This window comes from Heteronotia binoei, chromosome 11 (assembly GCF_032191835.1).
Source record: "Heteronotia binoei isolate CCM8104 ecotype False Entrance Well chromosome 11, APGP_CSIRO_Hbin_v1, whole genome shotgun sequence".
Classification (NCBI taxonomy): Eukaryota; Metazoa; Chordata; class Lepidosauria; order Squamata; family Gekkonidae; genus Heteronotia; species Heteronotia binoei.
The window spans coordinates 76,319,351-76,344,840 of record NC_083233.1 but is presented as its reverse complement, the minus strand read 5'-3'; the positions used below and the strand labels follow the sequence as shown (position 1 = coordinate 76,344,840).

General features: G+C 48.9%; 2 protein-coding genes across 2 annotated transcripts in view; both read left to right on the top strand.

Annotated features, from left to right (window-relative positions):
- ATP6V0A2 (ATPase H+ transporting V0 subunit a2) overlaps window positions 1–6,169 on the top strand; it is a 64,193-nt gene extending 58,024 nt beyond the window's left edge. Inside the window, exons 18-20 of the mRNA XM_060250126.1 lie at window positions 347–467; window positions 3,444–3,615; window positions 4,894–6,169. Coding sequence (XP_060106109.1) covers window positions 347–467; window positions 3,444–3,615; window positions 4,894–4,993 — 393 coding nt within the window. The 3' untranslated portion in view covers window positions 4,994–6,169. The remainder of the gene's footprint in view (window positions 1–346; window positions 468–3,443; window positions 3,616–4,893) is intronic.
- A 4,363-nt stretch (window positions 6,170–10,532) lies between these two features.
- DNAH10 (dynein axonemal heavy chain 10) overlaps window positions 10,533–25,490 on the top strand; it is a 168,862-nt gene continuing 153,904 nt past the window's right edge. Inside the window, 7 exon segments of the mRNA XM_060249163.1 lie at window positions 10,533–10,854; window positions 17,608–17,682; window positions 19,973–20,109; window positions 20,544–20,652; window positions 23,105–23,220; window positions 24,630–24,843; window positions 24,946–25,103. Of these exon segments, the coding sequence (XP_060105146.1) occupies window positions 10,533–10,854; window positions 17,608–17,682; window positions 19,973–20,109; window positions 20,544–20,652; window positions 23,105–23,220; window positions 24,630–24,843; window positions 24,946–25,103 (1,131 nt within the window).

Below are 25,490 nucleotides of genomic sequence, written 5' to 3'. Positions count from 1 at the left end.
ATGCGACTTGGTGACATTATCAGTGCCCGGGGAGGGGGGGCGCCTGAGGTCAGCCTTGCCTAGGGTGCCAGACAGTCTAGGGCCAGCCCTGTCTCCAGGCCACGCCAGCCAGCAGTTTGGAGAATGCATTTAAGTCAAAGTTGCTTTCTTTTCACCTCCACACTCCTTCCCCATCTATTTGCCTGCCTGCCTGCCTGCCTTCCCTCCCTCCCTCCTACATGTGGCATTCATGTCTTGTGGCTCTCAAACACCTGACGTTTGTTCTTTGTGGCTCTTAACGTTAAGCAAGTTTGGTCATCCCTGGTTTATCGCTTATAAGGCTCACTTACACGTTCTCTTGTTTCAGTTCATCTTTATAGATGTGTTCATGGATCAAACTATCCATACCATCGAGTACTGTCTCGGGTGCATCTCCAACACTGCTTCGTACCTGAGGCTCTGGGCTCTCAGTCTGGCCCATGCCGTAAGTATCCCCCAGAAGACCTTGGGCTTTGTTTGGAGCGGGTGGAGTCTTTTCAGAAACGTTTTCTGCTGATTGTTGAATGCACAGAGTAATATATGATGTATTCTGCCCAGAAGCATGAAACCTCCTCCCGCATATACTGCTCTGGAAAGAAGTGGTTTCACTGTCCACTTACAGCAGTGCACATGTGGTTGAGGAAGGGAGCGTTCCTTCCATTTTATACCAGCCCTCAATATTCTTTATTCGCTAATATTTATTAATATTATCTATAGTCCACCTTTCTCACCGGGACTCAAGGCAGCTTACACAGAATAAGTCACTAGGAGTGTGCCCCCCCCCCCCCAAATCAGTATTTTGTGGGTTCAGGTATATTGGACCTGGAAAATATCAGTATTTGCTGATATTGGTAAATACTTGGGATCAGTGTTCCCTCTAAGCTGAGTTAGTGTGAGCTAGATCGCAGATTTTTAGCCTCCAGCTCACACATATTTGTCTTAGCTCAGGAAGGATGACCCCAGAGCACACTAATTTACGCAGCAGCTCACAACTTGAATGCCAGCAGCTCACAAAGTAGAATTTTTGCTCACAAGACTCTGCAGCTTTGAGGGAACATTGCTTAGGATTGCCATTTGTTTTTTTGGCTCCACTATACCCTGGAGAGACCATAGTCAATGGTCCCCGTAGGCCATCATAGAGAATCATCCAGGGATATCTGGGCTCAGGGGGAGGGGCTGTTTTTGAGACAGAGGCAACGGATTTGCAGCATAGCTGCTGGTGCTTCTTCCCCCACAAACTACCCAAGCTTCAAAGAGATTGGAACAGCAGAAGGTGACCCCATCCTCCATTGTTTCCATTGGAGGGGGGAAAGGTGTTTAAAGGGATGTGGTCCCTTTAAATACCTTCTCTAAGCTATGGTGTGCCTCTGTGCTGCAGTGAGTGAACTCCAAATGCATATAAAGGGATTGTAGCCCACTTAAATGCCTGAGGGTTCACTCTGAAGGCATTTAAAGGGACTGAGTGCCCTTTAAATGCCCTGTAACTGTGGCTATGCAGTGGCTGCAAATAATTCTTAATTTTTTTTGGGGGGGGGAGGTTCTTGGCAGCTGTTTTTGGATAGCCAAATCACCAGCCCTCTTGGTGATCAGCTGGGAAAAAAGCTATATTTATTGGGTATTTTTTTCAGCTCGGTTTATACTTATCCCTATAAGTCAGTACCATCAACCAGGTGGAACTTCCAATAGATAGTTCCATAGGATGGGACACGTAGAAATCTGGATGCAACCAAAGGTGAAGCAAAGCATTAGCATTAACAAGACACATTAAAGGAATGCAAAATGACGTTGTAAGAGCCTCCTTACAGCAACAGAGTACGGTTTATACGCAGCAGTATAGTCTGTCCCTAGCCCTTTACCCCAGGCTCCTTCACGAACAACATTGTTACAGTTCAGTCCTGTTTTCTATACTAAAGAGAGCATAGTTTGGTGAGAGCCAGTTTGGTGTAGTGGTTAAGTGTGCGGACTCTTATCTGAGAGACTCGGGTTTGATTCCCCACTCCTCCACTTGCAGCTGCTGGAATGGCCTTGGGTAAGCCACCGTTCTCGCAGGAGTTGTCCTTGAAAGGGCAGCTGCTGTGAGAGCCCTCTCAGCCTCACCCACCTCACAGGGTGTCTGTTGTGGGGGAGGAAGATAAAAGAGATTGTGAGCCGCTCTGAGACTCTTGAGTGGAGGGATCATCATCATCATCATCTTGAATAAAACAGGAGAGGGGGGACCTTTCCTGACCTCATCAGGCAAGGCTGTTCCATAAAGCGGGGCACCACAGAGAACGCACCTGTACGAGTAGCTGTAGATTCTGCCCAGGGAGCAAAGCTGTTGCAGCAGGCCAGTGGCGGGGAGGAGGTCCTGCAGATATGAAGGATGAAGGCTGCAAGGGGCTTTGCATGGGATAGCTAGTCCCTTAAATTGAGCCCGACAATTGATGGTTGGCTCGCCCACTAGGCAAACTAGGCGGTTGCCTAGGGCGCCAGGAGGGTGGGGACACCACATTGAGCTCCCTCCCTCCCAGAGCCCCAGGCAAGCGCCTAGTTTGCCGGTCCCACCCACCCCTCCTTTTCCTTCCTTTCTCTTCCCGTCCCTTCACCTCCCCCCTACCCCCGGCGTGATCACAGTGCACCGCGCTTGGGCCCTGCTGGCCGTGACGTGGCGTACATCTTATCTTCCAAAGGACGCTCGGCTCCCCTTCTGCATCACGGCTGGAAGGGCCCAGGTGTGGCGTGCTGTGATCGCACAGGGGGGTGCGACAGGAAGGAGGGGCGCCTTGGGAGGGGGATGGAACGTGGTGCTGCATTGGGCCAGCAGTAGGAGTAATATGCCATGTGCTTGCATAGCATGACAAAGCAGATGGACTGCTTAGAGCAGGGGTGTCAAACTCATTTGTTATGAGGGCCGGATCTGACACAAATGAGACCTTGAGGGGCCAGGCCATGTCGGGTTGGGCCGAGCCATGTTGGGCTGGGCCATGTGTGTACCTATTTAACATTAGGTAGAAGAGAGATAAATTTTATAAAGAACACAAACACAAATATATTTTTAAAAAAACTTAAAACACTCTTAAAACATTCAGCACTCATTAGTCTTAAAGGTGCTTTCTTTGTATTTCTCCCATGGGATCCAAGGAACTGGGCAAAGGAAGCTCTGGCTCTTTCCTTCCTTCCCCAGGAACTTGGAGGGGGGGAGCCTCAGCCAATAGAAGGAAGAGAGGCTTGGCTCAGTAGCTCTGCTGTGCAATTGAGAGAGCCTGGCAAAACAAGCTATTATGCAGAAGGAAGCAAGAGAGAAGGAGAAGGAAGTAGATGACAGCCAGTTGCTCAGGGGCCTGATAGGAGCCCTCCGGGGGCCTGATTCGGCCCCCAAACTGCATGTTTGACACCCCTGGCTTAGAGTTCACTAAAATCAGTGTTCTAAAAACCTTTTTTTCCAGAGCTCTCTGAAGTGCTGTGGGCCATGATAATGCGGGTGGGCCTCCGCGTGGACGCCTCTTACGGGATCCTTCTCCTGATTCCGGTTTCAGCTTTATTTATGGTTTTAACAATATTTATCCTTCTGGTCATGGAGGGTCTCTCAGCTTTTCTACACGCCATTCGACTTCACTGGTATGTATTTCTTTCTGGTTTATAATCGTGAAAAAAGGGTGGCATACAACAAAAGCTTCGGGTCTTTCGTGCAATATTTAAATTTGGTGTAATGGTTAAGTAGGGCCCCATAGCGCAGAATGGTAATGCTACAGTAGTGCAGTCAGAGTCCTCTGCTCATGACTTGAGTTCGATCCCAGCAGTAGCTGGCTCCAGGTTGATTTAGCCTTCCATCCTTCCAGGGTCGGTAAAATGAGTACCTAGCTTGCAGGGGGGAAAGTGTAGATGACTGGGGAAGGCAATGGCAAACCACCCTGTAAAAAGTCTGCCATGAAAACATTGTGAAAGCAACATCACCCCAGAGTCGAAAACAGCTGGTGCTTGCACAGGGGATTACCTTTACCTTTTTTAGTGGCTAAGTATGCGGACTCTCATCTGGGAGAACCGGGTTTGATTCCCCACTCCTCCACTTGCATCTGCTGGAATGGCCTTGGGTCAGCCATAGCTCTTGCAGAGTTGTCCTTGAAAGGGCAGCTTTTGGGGGACCTCGCTCAGCTCACAGGGTGTCTATTGTGGGGGAGGGGGAGGTAAAGGAGATTGTGACCACTCTGAGACTCTGAGATTCAGAGTATAGGTGTGGGATATAAATCCAATATCAAAAGAAAAACTAGACATATTTTATAATGCAAGAATTTTTCCATAGCATATTTTTTAGAGATGGTTTGAAACTTTCCATTTTGTGTAGGTTCTGTATATTTATTTACTTCATTTCTCCTCCATGAGGACCCAAAGCCACTTACATCCTCCTCTCCTCCGTTTATAGTTTATCGCAGAATTGATTGTACATAAAATTTAGAGCAGGGGTCCTCAAACTTTTTAAATAGGGGGCCAGTTCACTGTCCCTCAGACTGTTGGAGGGCCGGACTGCCATTACTGTACAAGGCCGCGGGCCGTCAGTTCTCCGTCTTCTGCATCTCTCTCCCTTCCCCACACCACACACCCCGGCCTGGGAACTCACCTCACCTCGGTATCGCCTCACACTCTGTCTCCGCCGCCTCAGCCCAGTGCCGGAAGTGTGTGTTGCTAACGCGAGTTTAGGTCGAACGTCACTTCCGGTCTGATTTTGCCATAACCCGGCGGGCCACATAAACGTCCTCAGCGGGCCGCATCTGGCCCGCGGGCCGTAGTTTGAGGACCCCTGATTTAGAGCATGTTTGCGTGGCAATTTTGGTGGAGGAAGGATGTGCGTGCATGACTCCCTTTATTTCTAATGCGTCTTTTCGTTTGTCTTCTTTACAGGGTAGAGTTTCAGAACAAGTTCTACAAAGGTGAAGGATACAAGTTCACACCTTTCTCTTTCCAAGGCATTTCTTTACATTTTAATAAAGAGATTACATAATTTCCGTGCTGTAGGCACTCAGTCTGTTGTCTGTAAAAACTATCATGTACCTAGATATCATTCTTGTACAGCCCACTGTAGAAAATCGCATTTTCCCCATTGATTGCCTTATAATGCAGCCAAATACCTTTGTAATATGAATATACCTCTTTCACTTGAATTTTGCAAGTATGGGACCTCTTGTGAGCGGGCACAAAATATTAACTTATTCTCCCCCCCTCCCCCTCCCCCTCCCCACAAGCACGCACAAATTAACTTAAAAACATCTCTCTGTTAAGCATCCAATTGCTGCTCCTAAAAATACTATAGGTACTTTAAAGAGTGGCTTAGTGTCTTGAATAAACCTTTTCTCTCAGTACCACTAACATTACAGCACCTTTGTGAAAGATCATAGCTAAGCAAATCTGGAAGCAGTTTAGAAAGTAGTGTATGTTTTCAGTGTTTTCTAGGGAATTCCTAAGACTTTTCGTTATAGCATCTTAAAAGTTGGTATATTTTTCTGTTCAGACTTCCCTCTGATATGAACAAGAATTCAGTTTTGACACTGCACATTTTTGGCACTGAAAGATGGGAAAGTTGCCCTGTGTTTTCTGTAAAGAGCTTGAAATTTTTGGCCCTGGTTCTCTTTACGAGATGCCTGCTTGCTAGAATATAGGAAAATATCGATTCTGGGACCAATGCCCGAGATTTTCTTGCAGAGTGTTAAAGATTTTAGTCAAAAGATTCTAGTTGTAATTCTAGACACTTGCTTAGCTGTCAGTCATTTTCTTGAAATGAAGCAGATGCTTCAGTATTCCCCTCCCCCCCAGTATTACAGCTTAGATTTCTAGCATCTTGTTTGCTGAATTCAAATGGCAAGACTACTTGAATTAGAATAGGTTTTCTTAAGACACTCCTTTTGTACACACATCATTCCACCAACGGAAGTTGATATTTGCAAAATCGAGTTCTGATTTTTAATTTGCATGTTGACACGGCAGCCGATTTGGTTGCATATGAAACTTGTCTATGCTCAGTGAAGATAAGGACCCTTTAAGGGTTTTTTTTTAAGTATCAACTAAAACAGAGGTATTTTGCCATAAACAATCTTATGTAAGTGCCAACAGAATAATTTTGATCCTGTTTCTTTTGTACTCATCTTAAATAAAAGCTAACTCCTTACCTGAGAACAAATAACTCGGCATGTTTCATTACATCTCCTAATGAAGTCAGTTTGCGCTCTCGTGCTGGTGAAACACCAGAGGATGAAGGTGGGAGGGGGCACACAGAAGAGGGTTGTAGTGGAACAAATGACGAAAAAACTGTATGTGAACGGATGAAGGAGAATCGGTTGCAAGAACTTTTGGGTAGGGAGTGGAGGTAATCAGGGATTGTTTTGTAAAAAAAAATAGGTGGTAGAGCTTATTAGCATAACTCATTAACATATGCCACTCCCCCCCCCCCAACCTGATGCAAGAAAGGAGAGCCCCAGGAGAGTGAGGCCTGCTTGGGCTGGCTAGACATCCAGCCAGCCCAAGCAGGCCTCGCTCACCTAGTGCTCTCCTTGGTGTCCCCCCCCAACAGCCAAAAGGCCAGCAAGCCACCCGCCGCCCAAAATCACATAAGAAAGGGTGGCACAGGCTTCTCCAGGGGTTAATGAGGGCTGCTGGGGGCATGGCAAAGCTCCTGGTGGCTGCCTGCTGTCCTAATCCAGGGATTGTTACACAGCTGCATCTACTATTCGATGGAAAAGGTACAGGTAGGAGGGGAGGAGGGCTGTCAGAAAGGTTCAGGAGCTGAGCTCCTGTGAGTTCCTGCTGAATTCAAGGCTTGGAGGTAATGATCATGACAAGGTATAATAGTGCAAACTGAAAAGGGGAGCGGCTGTGGCTCAGGGGCAGAGTCATCAGCTTGGTATGCAGAAGGTCCCAGGTTCAATTCTCCCTCTACGCTGTGGACTCTTGTGAGCAAAAATTCTTCTTTCTGAGCCACAGGCATTAAAGTTGTGAACAAGCGATTTGACTACTGCACAAATTAGTTTGCTCTGGGGCCATCCTTCCTGAGCTAAGACAAAAATGTGGAGGTTAAGGAAGATGATGATGATATTGGATTTATATCCCACCCTCCACTCCAAAGAGTCTCAGAGCGGCTCACAATCTCCTTTCCCTTCCTCCCCCACAACAGACACCCTGTGAGCTGGGTGGGGCTGAGACAGCTCTCACAGCAGCTGCCCTTTCAAGGACAACCTCTGCCAGAGCTACGGCTGATCCAAGGCCATTCCAGCAGCTGCAAGTGGAGGAGTGGGGAATCAAACCCGGTTCTCCCAGATAAGAGTCCGCACATTTCACCACTACACCAAACTGGCTCTCCCTGTGAACTAGCTCACACTAACTCAGCTTACAGGGAACAACGTCCTGGTTCAGTCCCTGGTATCTCCAGTATAAAAGATGTAGTGATAGGGGATGAGAAAGACCTCTGCCTGAGACCTTGGAGTGCCGCAGCCAGTCTAAGTAGACAATAGTGACTTTGATGGACCAAAGGCCTGATTCAGTATAAGAGGTTTGTCTCTCTCGGCTTGACTTCGCGAACGAAGATTTAAGAAAGGTGCAGTAGTCCATGTCTGCTGCAGGCTCGCTGGTGGCTGACAAGCCCAATGCGGGACAGGCAGGTCCAGCCACAGTGGCTGCAGGGAAAAAAGAGGTTTGTAAGAGGGAGTTAAGGGGCCATACACTGTGAGGAGAGAGATCAGGGTGAGGATTCATTCCCTCTGCTATATTATGCCTGTTTGGGCAAACGTCATATTTGCAAATGTCATATTTACCTCCTTTCTTCTTGGTGGTGTTAACCACCACTTGAAAGTTAAAAAAAAAAAGGTAAAGGTAGTCCCCTGTGCAAGTACCAGTCATTTCTGACTCTGGGGTGACATTGCATCACGAGGCTTTTATGGGGTGGTTTGCCCTTGCCTTCTCCAGTCATCTACACTTTCCCCCCAGCAAGCTGGGGACTCATTTTACCGACCTCGGAAGGATGGAAGGCTGAGTCAACCTGGAGCCGGCTACCTGAACCAGCTTCTGCTGGGATCGAACTCAGCTCGTTTGGAGAAGTTGTCTCTCTTTAAATCTCTTCACCAAGCCAAGGCTTGGGGGAATGCATATAAAGTTAAAGTTGTTTTCTTTCTTTCTCTCCCTTCTTACTCCATCTATTCCTTCCTTCCCTCCTTCCTCTCCCCAAACATCTGATGTTTATGTCTTGCAGCTCTCAAACATCTGACATTTATTCTATGTGGCTCTTACATTAAATAAGTTTGGCCACCCCATTTTATGTACTTAATTCTGGGTCTAAGGTTGGAGCAAGAGAGCCAGTTTGGTGTAGTGGTTAACCGTTAAGTGTACAGAGAACCAGGTTTGATTCCCCACTCCTCCACTTGCAGCTGCTGGAATGACTTTGGGTCAGCCATAGCTCTCCCAGGAATTGTCCTTGAAAGGGCAGTTGCTGTGAAAACTCTCAGCCCCACCCACCTCACAGGGTGTCTGTTGTGGGGGGAGAAGATGTAGAAGATTGTAAACCACTCTGAGTCTCTGATTCAGCGAGAAGAAAGGAAAGGTCCCCTGTACAAGCACCAGTCGTTTCCGACTCTGGGGTGACGTTGCTTTCACAATGTTTTCATGGCAGACTTTTTATGGGGTGGTTTGCCATTGCCTAGCAGCCCCGTGGCGTAGAGTGGTAAAACAGCAGTACTGCAGTACTGTGGTCTGAACTCTGCTCACGACTTGAGTTCGATTCCGGTGGAAGCTGGATTCAGGTAGCCAGCCCAAGGCTGACTCAGCCTTCCATAAGAACATAAGAGAAGCCATGCTGGATCAGGCCAGTGGCCCATCCAGTCCAACACTCTGTGTCACATAAGAACATAAGAGAAGCCATGTTGGATCAGGCCAATGGCCCATCCAATCCAACCCTCTGTGTCACATAAGAACATAAGAGAAGCCATGTTGGATCAGGCCAGTGGCCCATCCAGTCCAACACTCTGTGTCACATAAGAACATAAGAGAAGCCATGTTGGATCAGGCCAATGGCCCATCCAGTCCAACACTCTGTGTCACATAAGAACATAAGAGAAGCCATGTTGGATCAGGCCAATGGCCCATCCAATCCAACCCTCTGTGTCACATAAGAATATAAGAGAAGCCATGTTGGATCAGGCCAGTAGCCCATCCAGTCCAACCCTCTGTGTCACATAAGAACATAAGAGAAGCCATGTTGGATCAGGCCAGTGGCCCATCCAGTCCAACACTCTGTGTCACATAAGAACATAAGAGAAGCCATGTAGGATCAGGCCAACAGCCCATCCAGTCCAACACTCTGTGTCACATAAGAACATAAGAGAAGCCATGTTGGATCAGGCCAATGGCCCATCTAGTCCAACACTCTGTGTCACATAAGAACATAAGAGAAGCCATGTAGGATCAGGCCAGTGGCCCATCCAGTCCAACACTCTGTGTCACATAAGAACATAAGAGAAGCCATGTAGGATCAGGCCAGTGGCCCATCCAGTCCAACACTCTGTGTCACATAAGAACATAAGAGAAGCCATGTTGGATCAGGCCAGTGGCCCATCCAGTCCAACACTCTGTGTCACATAAGAACATAAGAGAAGCCATGTAGGATCAGGCCAATGGCCCATCCAGTCCAACACTCTGTGTCACATAAGAACATAAGAGAAGCCCTGTTGGATCAGGTCAGTGGCCCATCCAGTCCAACACTCTGTGTCACATAAGAACATAAGAGAAGCCATGTAGGATCAGGCCAACGGCCCATCCAGTCCAACACTCTGTGTCACATAAGAACATAAGAGAAGCCATGTAGGATCAGGCCAATGGCCCATCCAGTCCAACACTCTGTGTTACACAGTGGCCAATATATGTGCGTGTATATGTGTATATATATACACATACACACACACATATATATACTGTGGCTAACAGCCACTGATGGACCTCTGCTCTGTATTTTTAAAAGCTGGCTATGCTTGTAGCTGCCACCACCTCCTGTCTTGCAGCCAGCTCGAGTGACTCAGCCTTCCATCCTAACGAGGTCGGTCAAATGAATCCCCAGCTTGCTGGGGGGAAAGTGTAGATGACCGGGGAAGGCAATGGCAAACCACCCCGTAATAAAGTCTGCCATGAAAACGTCGTGAAAGCAACGTCACCCCAGAGTCGGAAACGACTGGTGCTTGCACAGGGGACCTTTCCTTTTCCCTGCCTTCCCCAGTCATCTACACTCCCCCCCCCCCCCCCCCAGCAAGCTGGGGACTAATTTTACCGACCTCGGAAGGATGGAAGGCTGCGTCAACCTCGAGCCGGCTACCTGAAAGTCCAGGGAAAGAGCGGGGTATCAAAACCTGCAGCCGCCTCCTCCTTCAACCGCAGGCTGTTGCAATTCCTTCCTTGCCGCGGGAGGCGCTCGCGGCGTATCCGGGCTCGAGGTGGTCGCCATGGCGACGGGCGAGCGTCGGTTAGGCCGGGCCCGGGCCTACTGCTGCCGCCGCCGCTGAGGGGAAGGCATGGACGACGTGCGGGTGGAGTGGCTGGGAGAGCGGCTGCGGGCGACGCTGAACGTGGCGGAGGCGAAGCCCTTCGAGGAGCTGCTGAGCCGCGACGACGGCGAGCAGGCCGACACCCTCCTGCGCTTCCTCAACCGGCGCGCCGCCGCCGACGAGGGCGAGGCCTCCGCCCTCCTCCTCCGCCAGGAGCAGCGCCTCGACGAGATCGAGGTCGAAATCGGTGCGGCCGCCTCCTCAGCTCGGCTCGGGCCTGTTTCGTGGCAAGCGGAGGCCGCGGAGCATGGGCAGAGCGCCGCCCCCGTCCCCCTCTCTCGCTCCCGGGGTGGGGGAGTGCTGCCTCTGAGCATGGGCAGAGCGCTTTAGCTGCTGCTGGGCCGGGCGGTTAGCCCCCTTGCTCGGCCTCGCTGCCCGCTGAGCGTTGGAGCATGGGCAGAGCAACGTTCCTTCTAAGCTGCGGGGTCTTGTGAGCAAAAATTCTACTTTGTGAGCTACTGGCATTAAAGCTGTGAGCCACTGGCATTGAAGTGGTGAGCTGATGCAGAAATTAGTGTCATCCTTCCTGAGCAAAAATGTGTGAGCTGGAGGCCAGTTTGATGTCGTGGTTAAGTGAGTGGACTCTTATCTGGGAGAACCAGGTTTGACTCCCCACTCCTCCACTTGCAGCTGCTGGAACGGCCTTGGGTCAGCCAGAGCTCTCTTATCTGGGAGAACCAGGTTGGATTCCCCATTCCTCCACTTGCACCTGCTGGAATGGCCTTGGGTCAGCCAGAGCTCTCTTATCTGGGAGAACCAGGTTTGACTCCCCACTCCTCCACTTGCAGCTGCTGGAACGGCCTTGGGTCAGCCAGAGCTCTCTTATCTGGGAGAACCGGGTTGGATTCCCCATTCCTCCACTCGCACCTGCTGGAATGGCCTTGGGTCAGCCAGAGCTCTCTTATCTGGGAGAACCGGGTTTGATTCCCCACTCCTCCACTTGCAGCTGCTGGAATGGCCTTGGGTCAGCCATAGCTCTCTTATCTGGGAGAACGGGTGTGATTTCCCACTCTCCACTTGCATCTGCTGGAACGGCCTTGAGTCAGCCAGAGCTCTCTTATCTGGGAGAACCGGGTTTGATTCCCCACACCTCCACTTGCAGCTGCTGGAATGGCCTTGGGTCAGCCAGAGCTCTCTTATCTGGGAGAACCGGGCTTGATTCCCCACTCCTCCACTTGCACCTGCTGGAATGGCCTTGGGTCAGCCAGAGCTCTCTTATCTGGGAGAACCGGGTTGGATTCCCCACTCCTCCACTTGCACCTGCTGGAATGGCCTTGGGTCAGCCATAGCTCTCTTATCTGGGAGAACCGGGTTTGACTCCCCACTCCTCCACTTGCACCTGCTGGAATGGCCTTGGGTCTGCCAGAGCTCTCTTATCTGGGAGAACCGGGTTTGATTCCCCACTCCTCCACTTGCACCTGCTGGAACGGCCTTGAGTCAGCCAGAGCTCTCTTATCTGGGAGAACGGGTGTGATTTCCCACTCTCCACTTGCACCTGCTGGAACGGCCTTGAGTCAGCCAGAGCTCTCTTATCTGGGAGAACCGGGTTTGATTCCCCACTCCTCCACTTGCACCTGCTGGAACGGCCTTGGGTCAGCCATAGATCTCTTATCTGGGAGAACCGGGTTTGATTCCCCACCTCCACTTGCAGCTGCTGGAATGGCCTTGGGTAAGCCATAGCTCTCTTATCTGGGAGAACCGGGCTTGATTCCCCACTCCTCCACTTGCACCTGCTGGAACGGCCTTGGGTCAGCCATAGCTCTCTTATCTGGGAGAACGGGTGTGATTTCCCACTCTCCACTTGCACCTGCTGGAACGGCCTTGAGTCAGCCAGAGCTCTCATATCTGGGAGAACCGGGCTTGATTCCCCACTCCTCCACTTGCACCTGCTGGAACGGCCTTGGGTCAGCCATAGCTCTCTTATCTGGGAGAACCGGGTTTGATTCCCCACTCCTCCACTTGCACCTGCTGGAACGGCCTTGGGTCAGCCATAGCTCTCTTATCTGGGAGAACCGGGTTTGATTCCCCACACCTCCACTTGCAGCTGCTGGAATGGCCTTGGGTCAGCCAGAGCTCTCTTATCTGGGAGAACCGGGCTTGATTCCCCACTCCTCCACTTGCTGCTGCTGGAGTGGCCTTGGGTTAGCCTTAGCTCTCTTATCTGGGAGAACCGGGTTTGATTCCCCACTCCTCCACTTGCACCTGCTAGCATGGCCTTGGATCAGCCATAGCTCTGGCAGAGGTTGTCCTTGAAAGGGCAGCTGCTGTGAAGAAGAAGATATTGGATTTATATCCTGCCCTCCGCTCCGAAGAGTCTCAGAGCGGCTCACAATCTCCTTTACCTTCCTCCCCCACAACAGACACCCTGTGAGGTGGGTGGGGCTGAGAGGGCTCTCACAGCAGCTGCCCTTTCAAGGACAACCTCTGCCAGAGCTATGGCTGACCCAAGGCCATTCTAGCAGGTGCAAGTGGAGGAGTGGGGAATCAAACCCGGTTCTCCCAGATAAGAGTCCACTCACTTAACCACTACACCAAACTGGAGAGCCCTTTCCAGCCCCAACCACCTCACAGGGTGTCTGTTGTGGGGGGGGGAAGGTAAAGGAGATTGTGAGCTGCTCTGAGACTCTTCGGAGTGGAGGGCAGGATATAAATCCAATATCATCATCATCATCATCATCATCATCATCATCATCATCATCATCATCATCATCATCATCATCATCATCTTCTAAAAAATTGTGAGCTAGCTCACACTAACTCAGCTTAGAGGCACAAAGCAGGAGTCAAGTTGCACCTTTAAGACCTACCAAGTTTTATTTAGAAGGTGAACTTTCATGTGCTCTCTAAGCACCCAATCTGGACTACAACTAGGATATACGTGTCCTTTTGTGATTTAGCTAGATTTGCAGAAACACCATTTGGCAGGGAATTTTATTACCTTTTGTGGCTATCCAGACCAAATGGCCAAGCCAAGCCGTTTCATGTGACCATGTGATCCGTTAGTTTGCCCTCTTAATCAACAAACTGCATGTATTCCAGGCACAGTACCTGATCCCCTTGTCGGATGAAATATGCTTAGAGAGCACACAAAAGCTGACGTTCTAAGTAAAACTTGGTTGGTCTTAAAGGTGCCACTTGACTCGTGCTTTGTTCAACTGCTTCCGACCAACACGGCTGCCCGCCTGGACCTATCATCTTAGAGGGAACTCTGGTGCAGACTATCTCCTAGTGTGCCGTAACATTGTCTCTGTGACCTGCCTTGAATTACAGGAAGTAACGAGAAGGGTGTCTGTGGCAGCAGTGGCCACACTGCTGCTCGGGTGTCACGTGTGGCTCACACATATTGGGCACTTTCACACACACGAAATAACACACTCCCAATCCACTTTCAGTGCACTTTGCAACTGGATTGGACTGTGTGAAATGGCAGAATCCACTTGCGAATGGACACTGAAGTGGATTGAAACTGAAATATTCAGCATGTGTGAAAGTGCCCATTATGCGGCTCTCGAAGCCCCCACTACCCCGCCGGCCAGCTTGGAGAAGGCTTTTCTCTCTTTAAATTCTCCATGCCAAGCCAACTGGCAGCTTGCAGAATTCATTTAAAATGCTTTCTTTATACTTCTCTCATCCTCCTTCATCCCCCATCTATTTGCTTTCCTTCCTTCCAGCTTTCAAACTTATGACGCTCGTGTCTTGCGGCTCTCAAAACATCTGACATTTATTACGTTAAGCAAGTTTGGCCAACCCTTGTCTATGAGCATGAACTGAGAGCCCCGTTACGAAAGCCTTAGCTACAATATACTTCAAACACGTTACAAGGTTTATTCACGCAACTTTTTACCAACACGCTTGTGTCCTTGTAAGTTTTTTCAGTCTTTCAAAGTCCATTTCATTCCAAAAAAATCCATTCCTGGATGCCAAATTTGATGAAAGGTACCAACTCTTGCTGGCCGGTATAGCTTCTACTCGCAGGAAGTGCCGTTGCGTGCAGATTGTGAGTGGAGCGTGAAGCCAATGAGAGCGGTTGCCTGAGCACGGGTTCCTAGTACAATAACGCAGCCTGTTGAAGTATAAATGAAACATGGGAACAGCCGGAATCGTGTTGATGCCCCGGGTAGACAGCGGACTGCTGCCTGAAGAAATTTGATCTACGGTACTTCCTGCGAGTAGAAGCTATACCGGACAGCAGGAGTTGGTACCTTTCATCGAATTTGGCATCCAGGAATGGATTTTTTTGGGGGGGGGAATGAAATGGACTTTGAAAGAATCTGAAAAAACTTACAAGGACACAAGTGTGTTGGTAAAAAGTTGCGTGAATAAACGTTGTAACGTAAGTGTTTGAAGTATATCGTACAAAGCTGTGGTTCTGTGTGTTTAATTATCTGTAAGCTGTGGTTTCCTGTGATATTTGCTCAATCCCCAGTTGGAGGCAGGGGATCCCCTGTTTGGAGGCCCTCCCCCTCTTTCAGGGTTATCAGAAAGCGGCTGGAGGGGGGAGGGGAATAATGTTCGCCGGGCACTCCATTATACCCTATGGAGACCAGTTCCCAGAGGGTATAATGGAGAATCCATCTTTGTGTCTCTGGGGCTCAGGGGCCCCCTGTTTTTTGAGGCAGGGGCACCAGATTTTCAGCGTAGCATCTGGGGCCTCTCCTCAAAACATCCCCTGCCCAAGTTTCAAAAAGACTGGAACAGGGGGTTCAATTTTATGAGCCCCCCCAAAAAGGTACCCCTGTCCTCCATTATTTCCATTTGAGGGAAAGCGTTTAAAAGGCTTGCCATATCTTTAAATGTGATGGCCAAAACTCCCTTCAGAGTTCAGTTGTGCTTGTCACACCCTCGCTCCTGGCTCCACCCCCAAAGTCCCCAGATATTTCTTCAGTCAGACCTGGCAACCCTAGGAACTGATCTTTGTATTCCGGAGATTAGCTGTAATTCAGGGAGATCTCCAGGCCCCCCGTTATTGTGGAATAATGAAAGAGGGAATACATTGGAGCACCTACAGAGTGCCTTGCCTTCTTCATATGTAACCGATTTTGCCTCCTCCTTCCCCAAACCCTTGCCTGAAATTCTCACCATACACTGAGGAAGAAGAGTGCCTCTGGAAATACTCAATGTGGCCAAACTGCAGCTCGGGAGCCACATGTGACCCTTTCACACGTATTGTGTGGCTCTCAAAGCCCCCACCATCCCGTCGGTTGGCTTGCAGAAGGCATTTCTCTCTTTAAATCACTTCTCCAAGCCAAGCCAGCTTGGCAGCTTGGAGAATGCATTTAAAGTTAAAGTTGCTTTCTTCCCATCTCTCCCTCCCTTTCCTCATCTATTTCCCTTCCTTTTTCCTTTTCAACTCTCGAACATCTGACATTCATGTCTTGTGGCTCTCAAACATCGGATATTTATTCCGCTTGGCTCTTAACGTTAAGCAAGCTTGGCCGCCTCCGTTCCATGTGATGTGGGTTTTCAGATAAATTTTTGAAGGGAAAAATCCAAACTTAAATTACGTTAGCAAAGCATTTTGAGTAATGGTAGCAAAAAAAAAAGAGGCAAGCACAGCCAGGATGAAGAGCTGGGCTTCGACTGTGCTTTATATCCTACCTTAAGAACCTCTGGCATGACTGACGGGGAGTAGAGGGAAACGGTAGGCATGGGCAGAAAGGTAGCGAGACTTGCAAAAATGTGCACCATCACGGCTACAAGGCGACATATTGTCGGTGGGAACACGTGTGGCCTAGGCTGCGGGAACTGCACCGGCTGCCAATTGTATACCGAGTTCATTACAAGGTGCTGGTTATTACCTTTAAAGCCCTATATGGCCGAGGACCTGCCTACCTTAGGGACCGCCTCTCTCCATATGTTCCCCAGAGAGCACTACGATCCAGCTCACAAAATCTTCTGGAAGTACCTGGGCCAAAGGAGGCCAAATTAAAAACAACTAGAGAACAGGCCTTCTCTATAAAGGCTCCCCAATGGTGGAACCAGCTGCCGGAAGAGGTGCGGGCCCTACGGGATTTTAATCAGTTCCTTAGGGCGTGCAAAACCGCCCTCTTCCAACTAGCCTTCTAAGATGGAACCTGGCATAAGCATCTCGCCATCTTTAACACAACTGAGATAGTAGCACCACTAAATTGTATTCTTTTAGACTGTTTTTAGATTATTTAATGTTAATTGTGAATTGTATTTAATTGTATTATCCTGTTTTTATTGTTATAACATGGCTTATGCCATGTCCTGTAAGCCGTCCTGAGCCTGCCTCGGCGGGGAGGGCGGGGTATAAATAAAATTTATTGTTATTATTATTATCTTAAGATCTTGCCAAAACAAATTTGGGAAGGAGTACAGCAAAGCAGGGAAAGCCATGGGAAATTATGTTTGGGGCAAACCCTTCATGTGGAAGCAGCCCAAGGGAAAGCGAAAGATGTTACAAAGAATATTATTAAGAAGTTTGAAAATACCGTTACATGACAGTGTTGAGGACGTGAGAAAATGTTTGTCACTGTTTTAGATAAATGTGACTCCCAAGTATAGTACAAATTGCCGTTTATCCAGAAAGGGATTTTGCGTGTCTTTAGCTTTGTTTAACAAGAGCCCCCCGTGGCGCAGTGTTAAAGCTGCAGTACTGCAGTCCTAAGCTCTGCTCACAACCTGAGTTCAATCCCCGGTGGAAGCTGGGTTTTCAGGTAGCCAGCTCAAGGTTGACTCAGCCTTCCATCCTTCCGAGGTCGGTAAAATGAGTCCCCAGCTTGCTGGGGGGAAAGTGTAGATGACTGGGGGAGGCAGTGGCAAACCACCTCGTAAAAAGTCTGCCGTGAAAACATTGTGAAAGCAGTGTCTCCCCAGAGTTGGAAACGACTGGTGCTTGCACAGGGGACCTTTCCTTTCCTAACTTTATTTGGTCTCAAGTTTTGTGGGTTTTTTAATTGACTCTGAGATGATCCTCCACTGATTTCACCCACCTTGCATGGTTGGAAGAGGCATGCTTTTTCATTGGGCTGCTGTGTAACTGAGGTCTGATCTCCCTCTCTGCATCTTCCCATAACAGAAGTACCATATGAAGAAGAGGAAGAGGAAGAGGAGCAGCTTGGGGCGACTTCCTCCATCTCCCTGGCATCTGGAAGTGAGTATGGAAGGAGCCTGATGAGAGCTGGCGTGGTTAGAGGGTCAGATTAGGATCTTGGGAGACCCTGGTCTGAATCCCCACTTCTATCGTGAAAGCTCCTTGGGGGACCTTGGGTCTCTCACAGATATTCAGCCTGGCCTTCCTCACAGGGTTGTTGTTGTGAGAGACTAGGGGAAGGGGGAAACAGTGTTGTGGGCCGCTTGGAGTCCCAGCGGGGGAGAAAAGTGGCATATAAATAAGCAAATGCAGGAAATCCAGTGCGGTGAGGAAAAACCTTTCTAGTAGCTTGGGATCCGTATATGGAAATAATAAGAAGGGCCCTACAGATGGAGAGTTGGTTTTTGTTGTGTTGTTATTTTGAGGCTCAGAAGCCGGCCTGATCCTCGCAAGCCACTTGAGGGACAGTGCGAATCCCTCTGTTGCTTGCTGCTACTCCAACCAAGTTTTATTCAGAATGGAAGTTTTCATATGCACGTGTACTTCATCAGGCGATGGAATGGGGTGCAGTGAGCAGAGCTACATAGATCTGGTGGGCAGTGGTTAAGGATGCAACGTGGTACAAAGTTAGACTCCCGTGGCAAAATAGTGAAATTAACAAATTGAAAGAACATTTGGTCCGGATAGCATTGGCGTGGGAAACCAATAAAATGGTAACATGTCTGAATGGGAGAATGAGGCAATCAGTACTGTCTGCTAATGGCTCTATTGCTTGCAAGTCTGAGTTAAACTGAGGACACGTCCCTCCCAGAGGTGTTCCTGTACTCATATGACAGCTTCCGTTCTGAATAAAACTTTTGTTGGTCTTAAAGGTGCTCCGGGACTCCTACTTTGTTCTGTTGCTTCAGACCGACACGGCTGCCCACCTGGATCTTGCTAGCTAAGAATGGAAGCCGGTGGCAAGAGGGCCATCTGCCTCGTGGTGCCAGAGAAGGGCATAAGCATTGTGTGAGACAGGTCTGAAGGAAGGAAGTTCCTTGTAGAAAACAATCTACACTTCAAAGGGATAGAGGCAGAAGAGCATATGTGTATGAAGGAAGGGTCAGTGTGACTCTCTAGCTATCTGCTCTGTCCCCACAACGTGTGGAGGCTGATACAAGGGACAGCACCTTCACTTCCAACATGTGAACATATATGAACATATGAAGCTGCCTTATACTGAATCAGACCCTCGGTCCATCAAAGTCAGTATTGTCTTCTCAGACTGGCAGCGGCTCTCCAGGGTCTCAAGCTGAGGTTTTTCACACCTATTTGCCTGGACCCTTTTTTGGAGATGCCAGGGATTGAACCTGGGACCTTCTGCTTCCCAAGCAGATGCTCTACCACTGAGCCACCGTCCCTCCCATGTTGGACCCACAGCTGCTATTGACTCCTTACTCTGAGGCTGTTTTTTTTTAAACTTTTCCACAACTTTATTGAAAATACACAAAATACAACTATAGACAATTTGTCAGTAAATCAATAGATTAGCATAAATACGCTCCCTTTGCAGGGTAAATATCACAAAAGAAAAGAAAAAGGATTATAAGGAGCTTATTTGAATACGTACAAAATACCCAAGATAACCAAGGTAGCACAGTTAATTATAATTGTTTTGAGGTATAATTTATAGTTCGTACTTCCGTTCCTTCGATCTCTTTACCATAAGTGTAAAGCCGAAATAATATCAGGAATTTCACTTTGTTCTTGACGGTATTTCAAGATAGGAAACCACAATGCCACAAATAAATTTGAATCTGGATCCTCATAACTTTTAGACAGGTCCGTTAGTTTAGCCATAGTGTATAAATTCCAACTCTGAGGTTTTTTTGTAGCACCTTTCTGTAGCACCTTTCTCTTCAGTTGCAGGCACAGGCTGGCAGCCTCCACCTGCACTGGGTGGCCTTCCTCTGCCCCCGCTCCCTCTGGGGAACTGGGACTAAGAGCTGAGCCCTTTTCCCAGGCTGTTTTGGCCCAAATGACCACAGCAGGGAAGAAGACCCAGACATCAATGCCTTATTCTGGAGAACCAGTTTAATGTAGTGGTTAAGTGCGCGGACTCTTATCTGGGAGAACCGGGTTTGATTCCCCACTCCTCCACTTGCAGCTGCTGGAATGGCCTTGGGTCAGCCATAGTTATCACAGAGCTTGCCCTTGAAAGAGCAGCTGCTGTGAGAGCCCTCTCAGCCCCACCCACCTCACAGTGTGTCTGTTGTGGGGGAGGAAGCTAGATTGTGAGCCGCTCTGAGACTCTGAGATTCAGGGTGGAGGGCGGAATATAAATCCAATGTCGTCTTCTTTTTTTTGTCAGAGAGAGATCGGAAAAGCAAAGCATCTCTGGCTGAAACTGTGGGGAAACGCCAGTCTTCAGTGGCCTCCGTTCAACCCAGCTTGGCTGATATAGAGCGCGAGCTGGCCACGGGGATCTCCGCAGTTCAGACATACAAAGTAAGTGGTTAAGGGCACAGACTCTTATCCGGGAGAACCGGGTTTGATTCTCCACTCCTCTACATGCACCTGCTGTTGTGACCTTGAGTCAGTCATAAGGTGTTCATCTCAGCAGCAGTTTCTGTTCAAGCTCACAGGGTATCTGTTGTGGGGAGGGGAAGGAGATTGTAAGCCGCTCTGAGACTCTTTTGGGTAGTGAAGGACGGGGTATAAATCCAGTCTCCTCCTCCTCCTCTTCCTCCCTGGGTGTAGGCATCTTTTGTGGGTATCAGATGATTGCCAAAACGGGATTACCTGTCAGGCACATCATCTTCCTGAGGCTATCTCAGGTGGATATGCTCTCCCTTGCAGGTCTGAGAGCAGAAAGCTGGCTGAAACTAGCCACACATCCTTTTTCTTTCTGAGGCTGTGAATTTTGTTCTTGTCTATTTCAGCAAATAATAAAGCAGGAAGTTTATAACCTGTATTATCATGTGGCTTTGGATGACGTCCCAGAAGAATTTGTGGAGACTGAGACGGTGTTCTTTCTCAGGGACACTGCAGGTATTTTGCATGGTGATTTATGATGGAGTATTTCCACTAAAAACCGCTATGAGCTAGGGGTGTGTGTGTGTGTGTTTGTGTGTGTAGAGGGGGGCTTTTTCAAGATAGGCTCAAAGATTACCACAGAGGCCTGGAAACCAATTCCACGCCTTGATTTTCCAGTACAGCAATTCAAGATTTGCACTGGTAGCTCCAAGAACTTTTGGAAGAAAGAAGGGGACATGTTTGTGGAGATGGAGATGGAAATTCTTGCATCATGCAGTGTCTTTCCCCCCCCCCCCCCGCCCTCCTTCAGTCCTATTTCTGTTCTCAGACTCCCAGTCCTGGCTGACGGCCATTCCTTCTCCTGTTCGCACCAGCATGGTGCAGTTGCTAAGAGTGTCAAAGTAGGATCTGGGAGATCCAGGTTCAAATCCTTATTTGTGCCATGGAAGCTCACTGGGGGACCTTGGGCCACTCTCTCAGCCTAACCTGCCTCACAGGGTTGTTGTGAGGATAAATTGGAGGAGAGGAGAACTAGGAGGTAAATGGCTTTGGCTGCTTATCAAGGAGAGTTAACTAAATAAATAAAATGCACCCAGCATCATGTAATCCACCTTGAGTCTCAGCAAGCCAGTGTGGTGTAGTGGTGAAGTGTGTGGACTCATATCTGGGAGAACCGGGTTTGATTCCCAACTTCTCCACTTGCAGCTGCTGGAATGACCTTGGATCAGCCATAGCTTTCACAGGAGTTGTCCTTGAAAGAGCAGCTGCTGTGAGAGCCCTCTCAGCCCCACCCACCTCACAGGGTGTCTGTTGTGGGGGGAGGAAGATATAGGAGATTGTAAGCTGCTCTGAGTCGCTGATTCAGAGAGAAGAGCAGGGTATAAATCTGCAGTCTTCTTCTTCTTCAAGTGAATAAATATGTCCTTTCCTCCCTTTTCTTTTCTCAGTCCCCCAGTCTTTATCCAATAAAAATGCCCGCCGTCCAGCTTCCTGTGTGTTATCAGCTGCAGCGGTTAAAGTGTCAGGCACAGATCTGGAAGACCCAGGTTCAAATGCCCATTCTGCCAAGGGAGGCTTGCCGGGTGATCTCAAGTTAGTCACCCCCTCTCAGCATCCTCTTTTGCACAGTGGTCAACAACAGGACATGGAGGTCTTCATAATATGAGAAGAGCCCTCTGCTGGATCAGAGCAGTGATCCATCTAGTCCAGCATCCTGTCTCACACAGTGGCCAGCCAGTTCCTCTGGAGGGCCAACCACAGGACAGAGAGGCCAAGGCCTTCTTAAGAACATAAGAAGAGCCCTGTTGGATCAGATCAATGATCCATCTAGTCCAGCATCTTGTCCCAACCAGTTCCTCTGGAGGGCCAGCAACAGGTTAGAGAGCCCAAGGCCTTCCCCTGATGTTGCCTCCTGGCTCTGGGATTCAGAGGATCAGTGCCTCTGATTGTGGAGGTTCCCCTCCATCACCATGGCTAGGAGCTACTGACAGTTTTATCCCTCCATGAATCTATCTATAAGAACATAAGGAGAGCCCCGTTGGATCAGGCCAATGACCCATCTAGTCCAGCGTCTCGCCTCACAGAAGGGCCAACCAGTTCCTCTGGAGGGCCAACAACAGGGCAGAGAGGCCAAGGCCTTCCCCTGATGTTGCCTCCCGGCTCTGGGATTCAGAGGATCAGTGCCTCTGAATGTGAAGGTTCTCCTCAGCCGCCATGGCTAGTAGCCACTGATAGACTTACCCTCCTTGAATCTATCCAATCCACCTCGAAAGCTGTTTATCCCTGTGGCCATCAGTGCATCCTCTGGCAGCAAATCCTCCGTTTTAGTCACTCTTTGAGTGAAGCCGCGTTTCCTTTTGTCCGCCTTGAACCTACTGCCCATCAGCTTCCTGGGATGCCCTCGAGTTCGAGTCTTCCGGGAGAGGCAGCGACAAACCACCTCTGCTTTTCTCTCTTATTTTGAAAGCCCCTTAGTAGGCATCGCGATAAGCTGGCTTATTCATTTATTTCACTGACGTTATAGTGTGACTTGAATGCACTTAAACCCCTTCCAGACCTCCCAGCAATTAACACAGAACACAGAACAATGGTCACATTCAACAGCCAGTTTCCTTATCACTACCCTTCCAGGAAGCTCCACCAAACAACGGGCACATCCACAAACCAATTGCCCTTTCATCACACCCCCTCCAGCCTAGAAATAGCAGCTCTCCAGCAGCCCTGGCCCCACTCAATGCACAGCAGCCAAGAAGGTCAGAGCGCCTGCTCCAGCTGCAACGCCACTGAGGATGTTCTCCGCAGCTGAGAACGAAACATCTGGAAGGAAAACTTTCTCCAGTAGAACACGGCACTTGATCCCGAAAGATTCTACAAATCCTAATGAATGCACTTAATTCGCTTTCGTTCAGAAGCGCTGGGCTAGAATACCTCTTTAAGTAAACGTTTTTGTTTTTTTTTTACTGCTCAGAAACCGTTACTGAGCCTAACGACTTGACTGAAGCTAACGATGTCCTGCCAGAATTACTGGAATATGGCATCCTGAACGGTAATACCCTGGTGATGCTCAAGCAGATCTTCGCACTGGTGAGAGTTGAGGTTTTTTGTTTCTTTAAATCACACCTCAAAATGGGGTTTCTTTGTTGACCCAGGCTCTGCGAGTTCAGAGGCACAGAAACCACAGGCCTTTAGCTTATTCGGAGGGCAACTGGCTGCAGCCGTGAGAATCACTCTGAGCAGGGACTCAGGAGTTATCCTTAGGGGGAGGTTCAAGAGAAGCTCAAGCGGGAAAAACCATTGAAGAAGAAGATGAAGATATTGGATTTATATCCCGCCCTCCACTCCGAAGAGTCTCAGAGCGGCTCACAATCTCCTTTCCCTTCCTCCCCCACAACAGACACCTTGTGAGGTGGGTGGGACTGAGAGGGCTCTCCCAGCAGCTGCCCTTTCAAGGACAACCTCTGCCAGAGCTATGGCTGACCCAAGGCCATGCTAGCAGGTGCAAGCGGAGGAGTGGGGAATCAAACCCGGTTCTCCCAGATAAGAGTCCGCACACTTAACCACTACACCAAACTGATTGGCTTTATTTGTAGCAGAATGCAGAAATAGTGATTGTTTATAGCCAAAGGCCATCACAAAAAAAAAATAAAGAACTTGATGATTAAAAAAAGACTAAAAGCCTCGTAAAAAGAAAAATCAGTCGCAAGATAAGATATAAAAGCAAGTAATATTAAATTACAGAAATGCAATTACCATTAGGCCCTAATTAATTAAAAATATCAATATACGATAAAAGTATGGTCCTCTAAAATAAAACCAGTTAGTCATAAGATTTACTTACTGAAACTGGGAGCAGTGGCTCCCAGCCTTTTTAGCACCAGGGACCGGTTTCGTGGAAGACAATTTTCCCACAGACTGGGGGGAGCAGCACTGAGTTTTTTGCCGCCCCAGGCCACCCCCCCCCCCCCGCCTGCACCCTGCTCCTGGGGCTGCTTCTACTACCTCCCCACTAGGTAGGCAAAGGGGTAGGCGAAGGTTGCTGCCGCGTTGCCCCTTCCACCCGCACGGGACCCAAGCGGATGAAAGAGGTGGCGTGGCCTTGCTCTGAGGCAAGGGGAGGCAGCTTCGGGGTGAGGCCATGCTGCCTTTTTCATCCACCCGGGTCCCGTGTGGGCAGGGTCAGCCCTAGCTAGCATTTGGATGGGAGACCTCCAAGGGAGTCCAGAGTCGTGGCCTGGGGGCAGACAGTGGCAACCCCCCTCTGAGCGTCTCTTGCCTTGAAGACCCCGCAGGGTCACCGTAAAGTCAGCTGTGACTTGACAGCACTTCCCACCACAACTGGATATCATGTCAAAGGTGGCCCCTTTTTAAAAACACTTGAGCGAGGCTCTGCTCTCAGAAGCTGCACAACCGTAAAGCTGTATTTAAAGTTCTGAGCGCTTTTAGGAGGCAGAGATGAAATGGAAGGAGGAAAAAAAAATCTGTTTGTCTTTCAGGTTTATTTGCCTGCCATGTCCTACAACCCATACGAGGCAGAGTCTGTTTCTCACCCAGAAGCCAAAAAGGGCGAGGGTGACGATGCTCCTGTTGTCGCAAAGAAGAAAGAGAGGCCGGTAGAACTAGAAAGCTTCCAGATCCTCAGGAATGAGTTCCTAATGAATATGCAGAAATTCCTAGACCACATTCAGAGAACCATACAACAGATTGAAGGCAAGCTGACAGATTTCATGCCCGAGGCCATCTCCTCCCAGTGTTTCTCTTGGTAGAACATATGGCTAAATTTAAAACAACGACCGCACTTTCTTCCAACAGGGGAGATAAAGTTAGAAATGCCAACCATTCTCCTTGACGATGATGTGAACGACCTGGCTGCTGATCAGGAAGTGATTGAAGTACTGGAGCAGCTGGCAACAAACTGGCTTCTTCTCATATCCTCAGCAGATGAGGAGCTACAGAAGAAGGTCCCCCAGGTAATATCACTAGCACGGGGGTGGCCAAACTTGCTTAACTCAAGAGCCACATAGAATAGATGTGGAATGCCTGAGAGCTAAAAGACATGAACATCAGATGTTGGAGGGGAGGGAGAGGGGGAGAGAGAGAGAGAAAAAGAAAGAAAGAAAGAAAGAAAGAAAGAAAGAAAGAAAGAAAGAAAGAAAGAAAGAAAGAAAGAAAGAAAGAAAGAAAGAAAGAGAAAGAAAGAAAGAAAAAAAGAGAGAGAGAGAGAGCGAAAGAAAGAAAGAGAGAGAAAGAGAAAGAGAGAGAGAAAGGAAGAGAGAGGAAGGAAGGAAAGAAGGAAAGAAGGAAGGAAAGAAAGAAAGAAAGAGAAAGAGAGAGAGAAAGGAAGAGAGAGGAAGGAA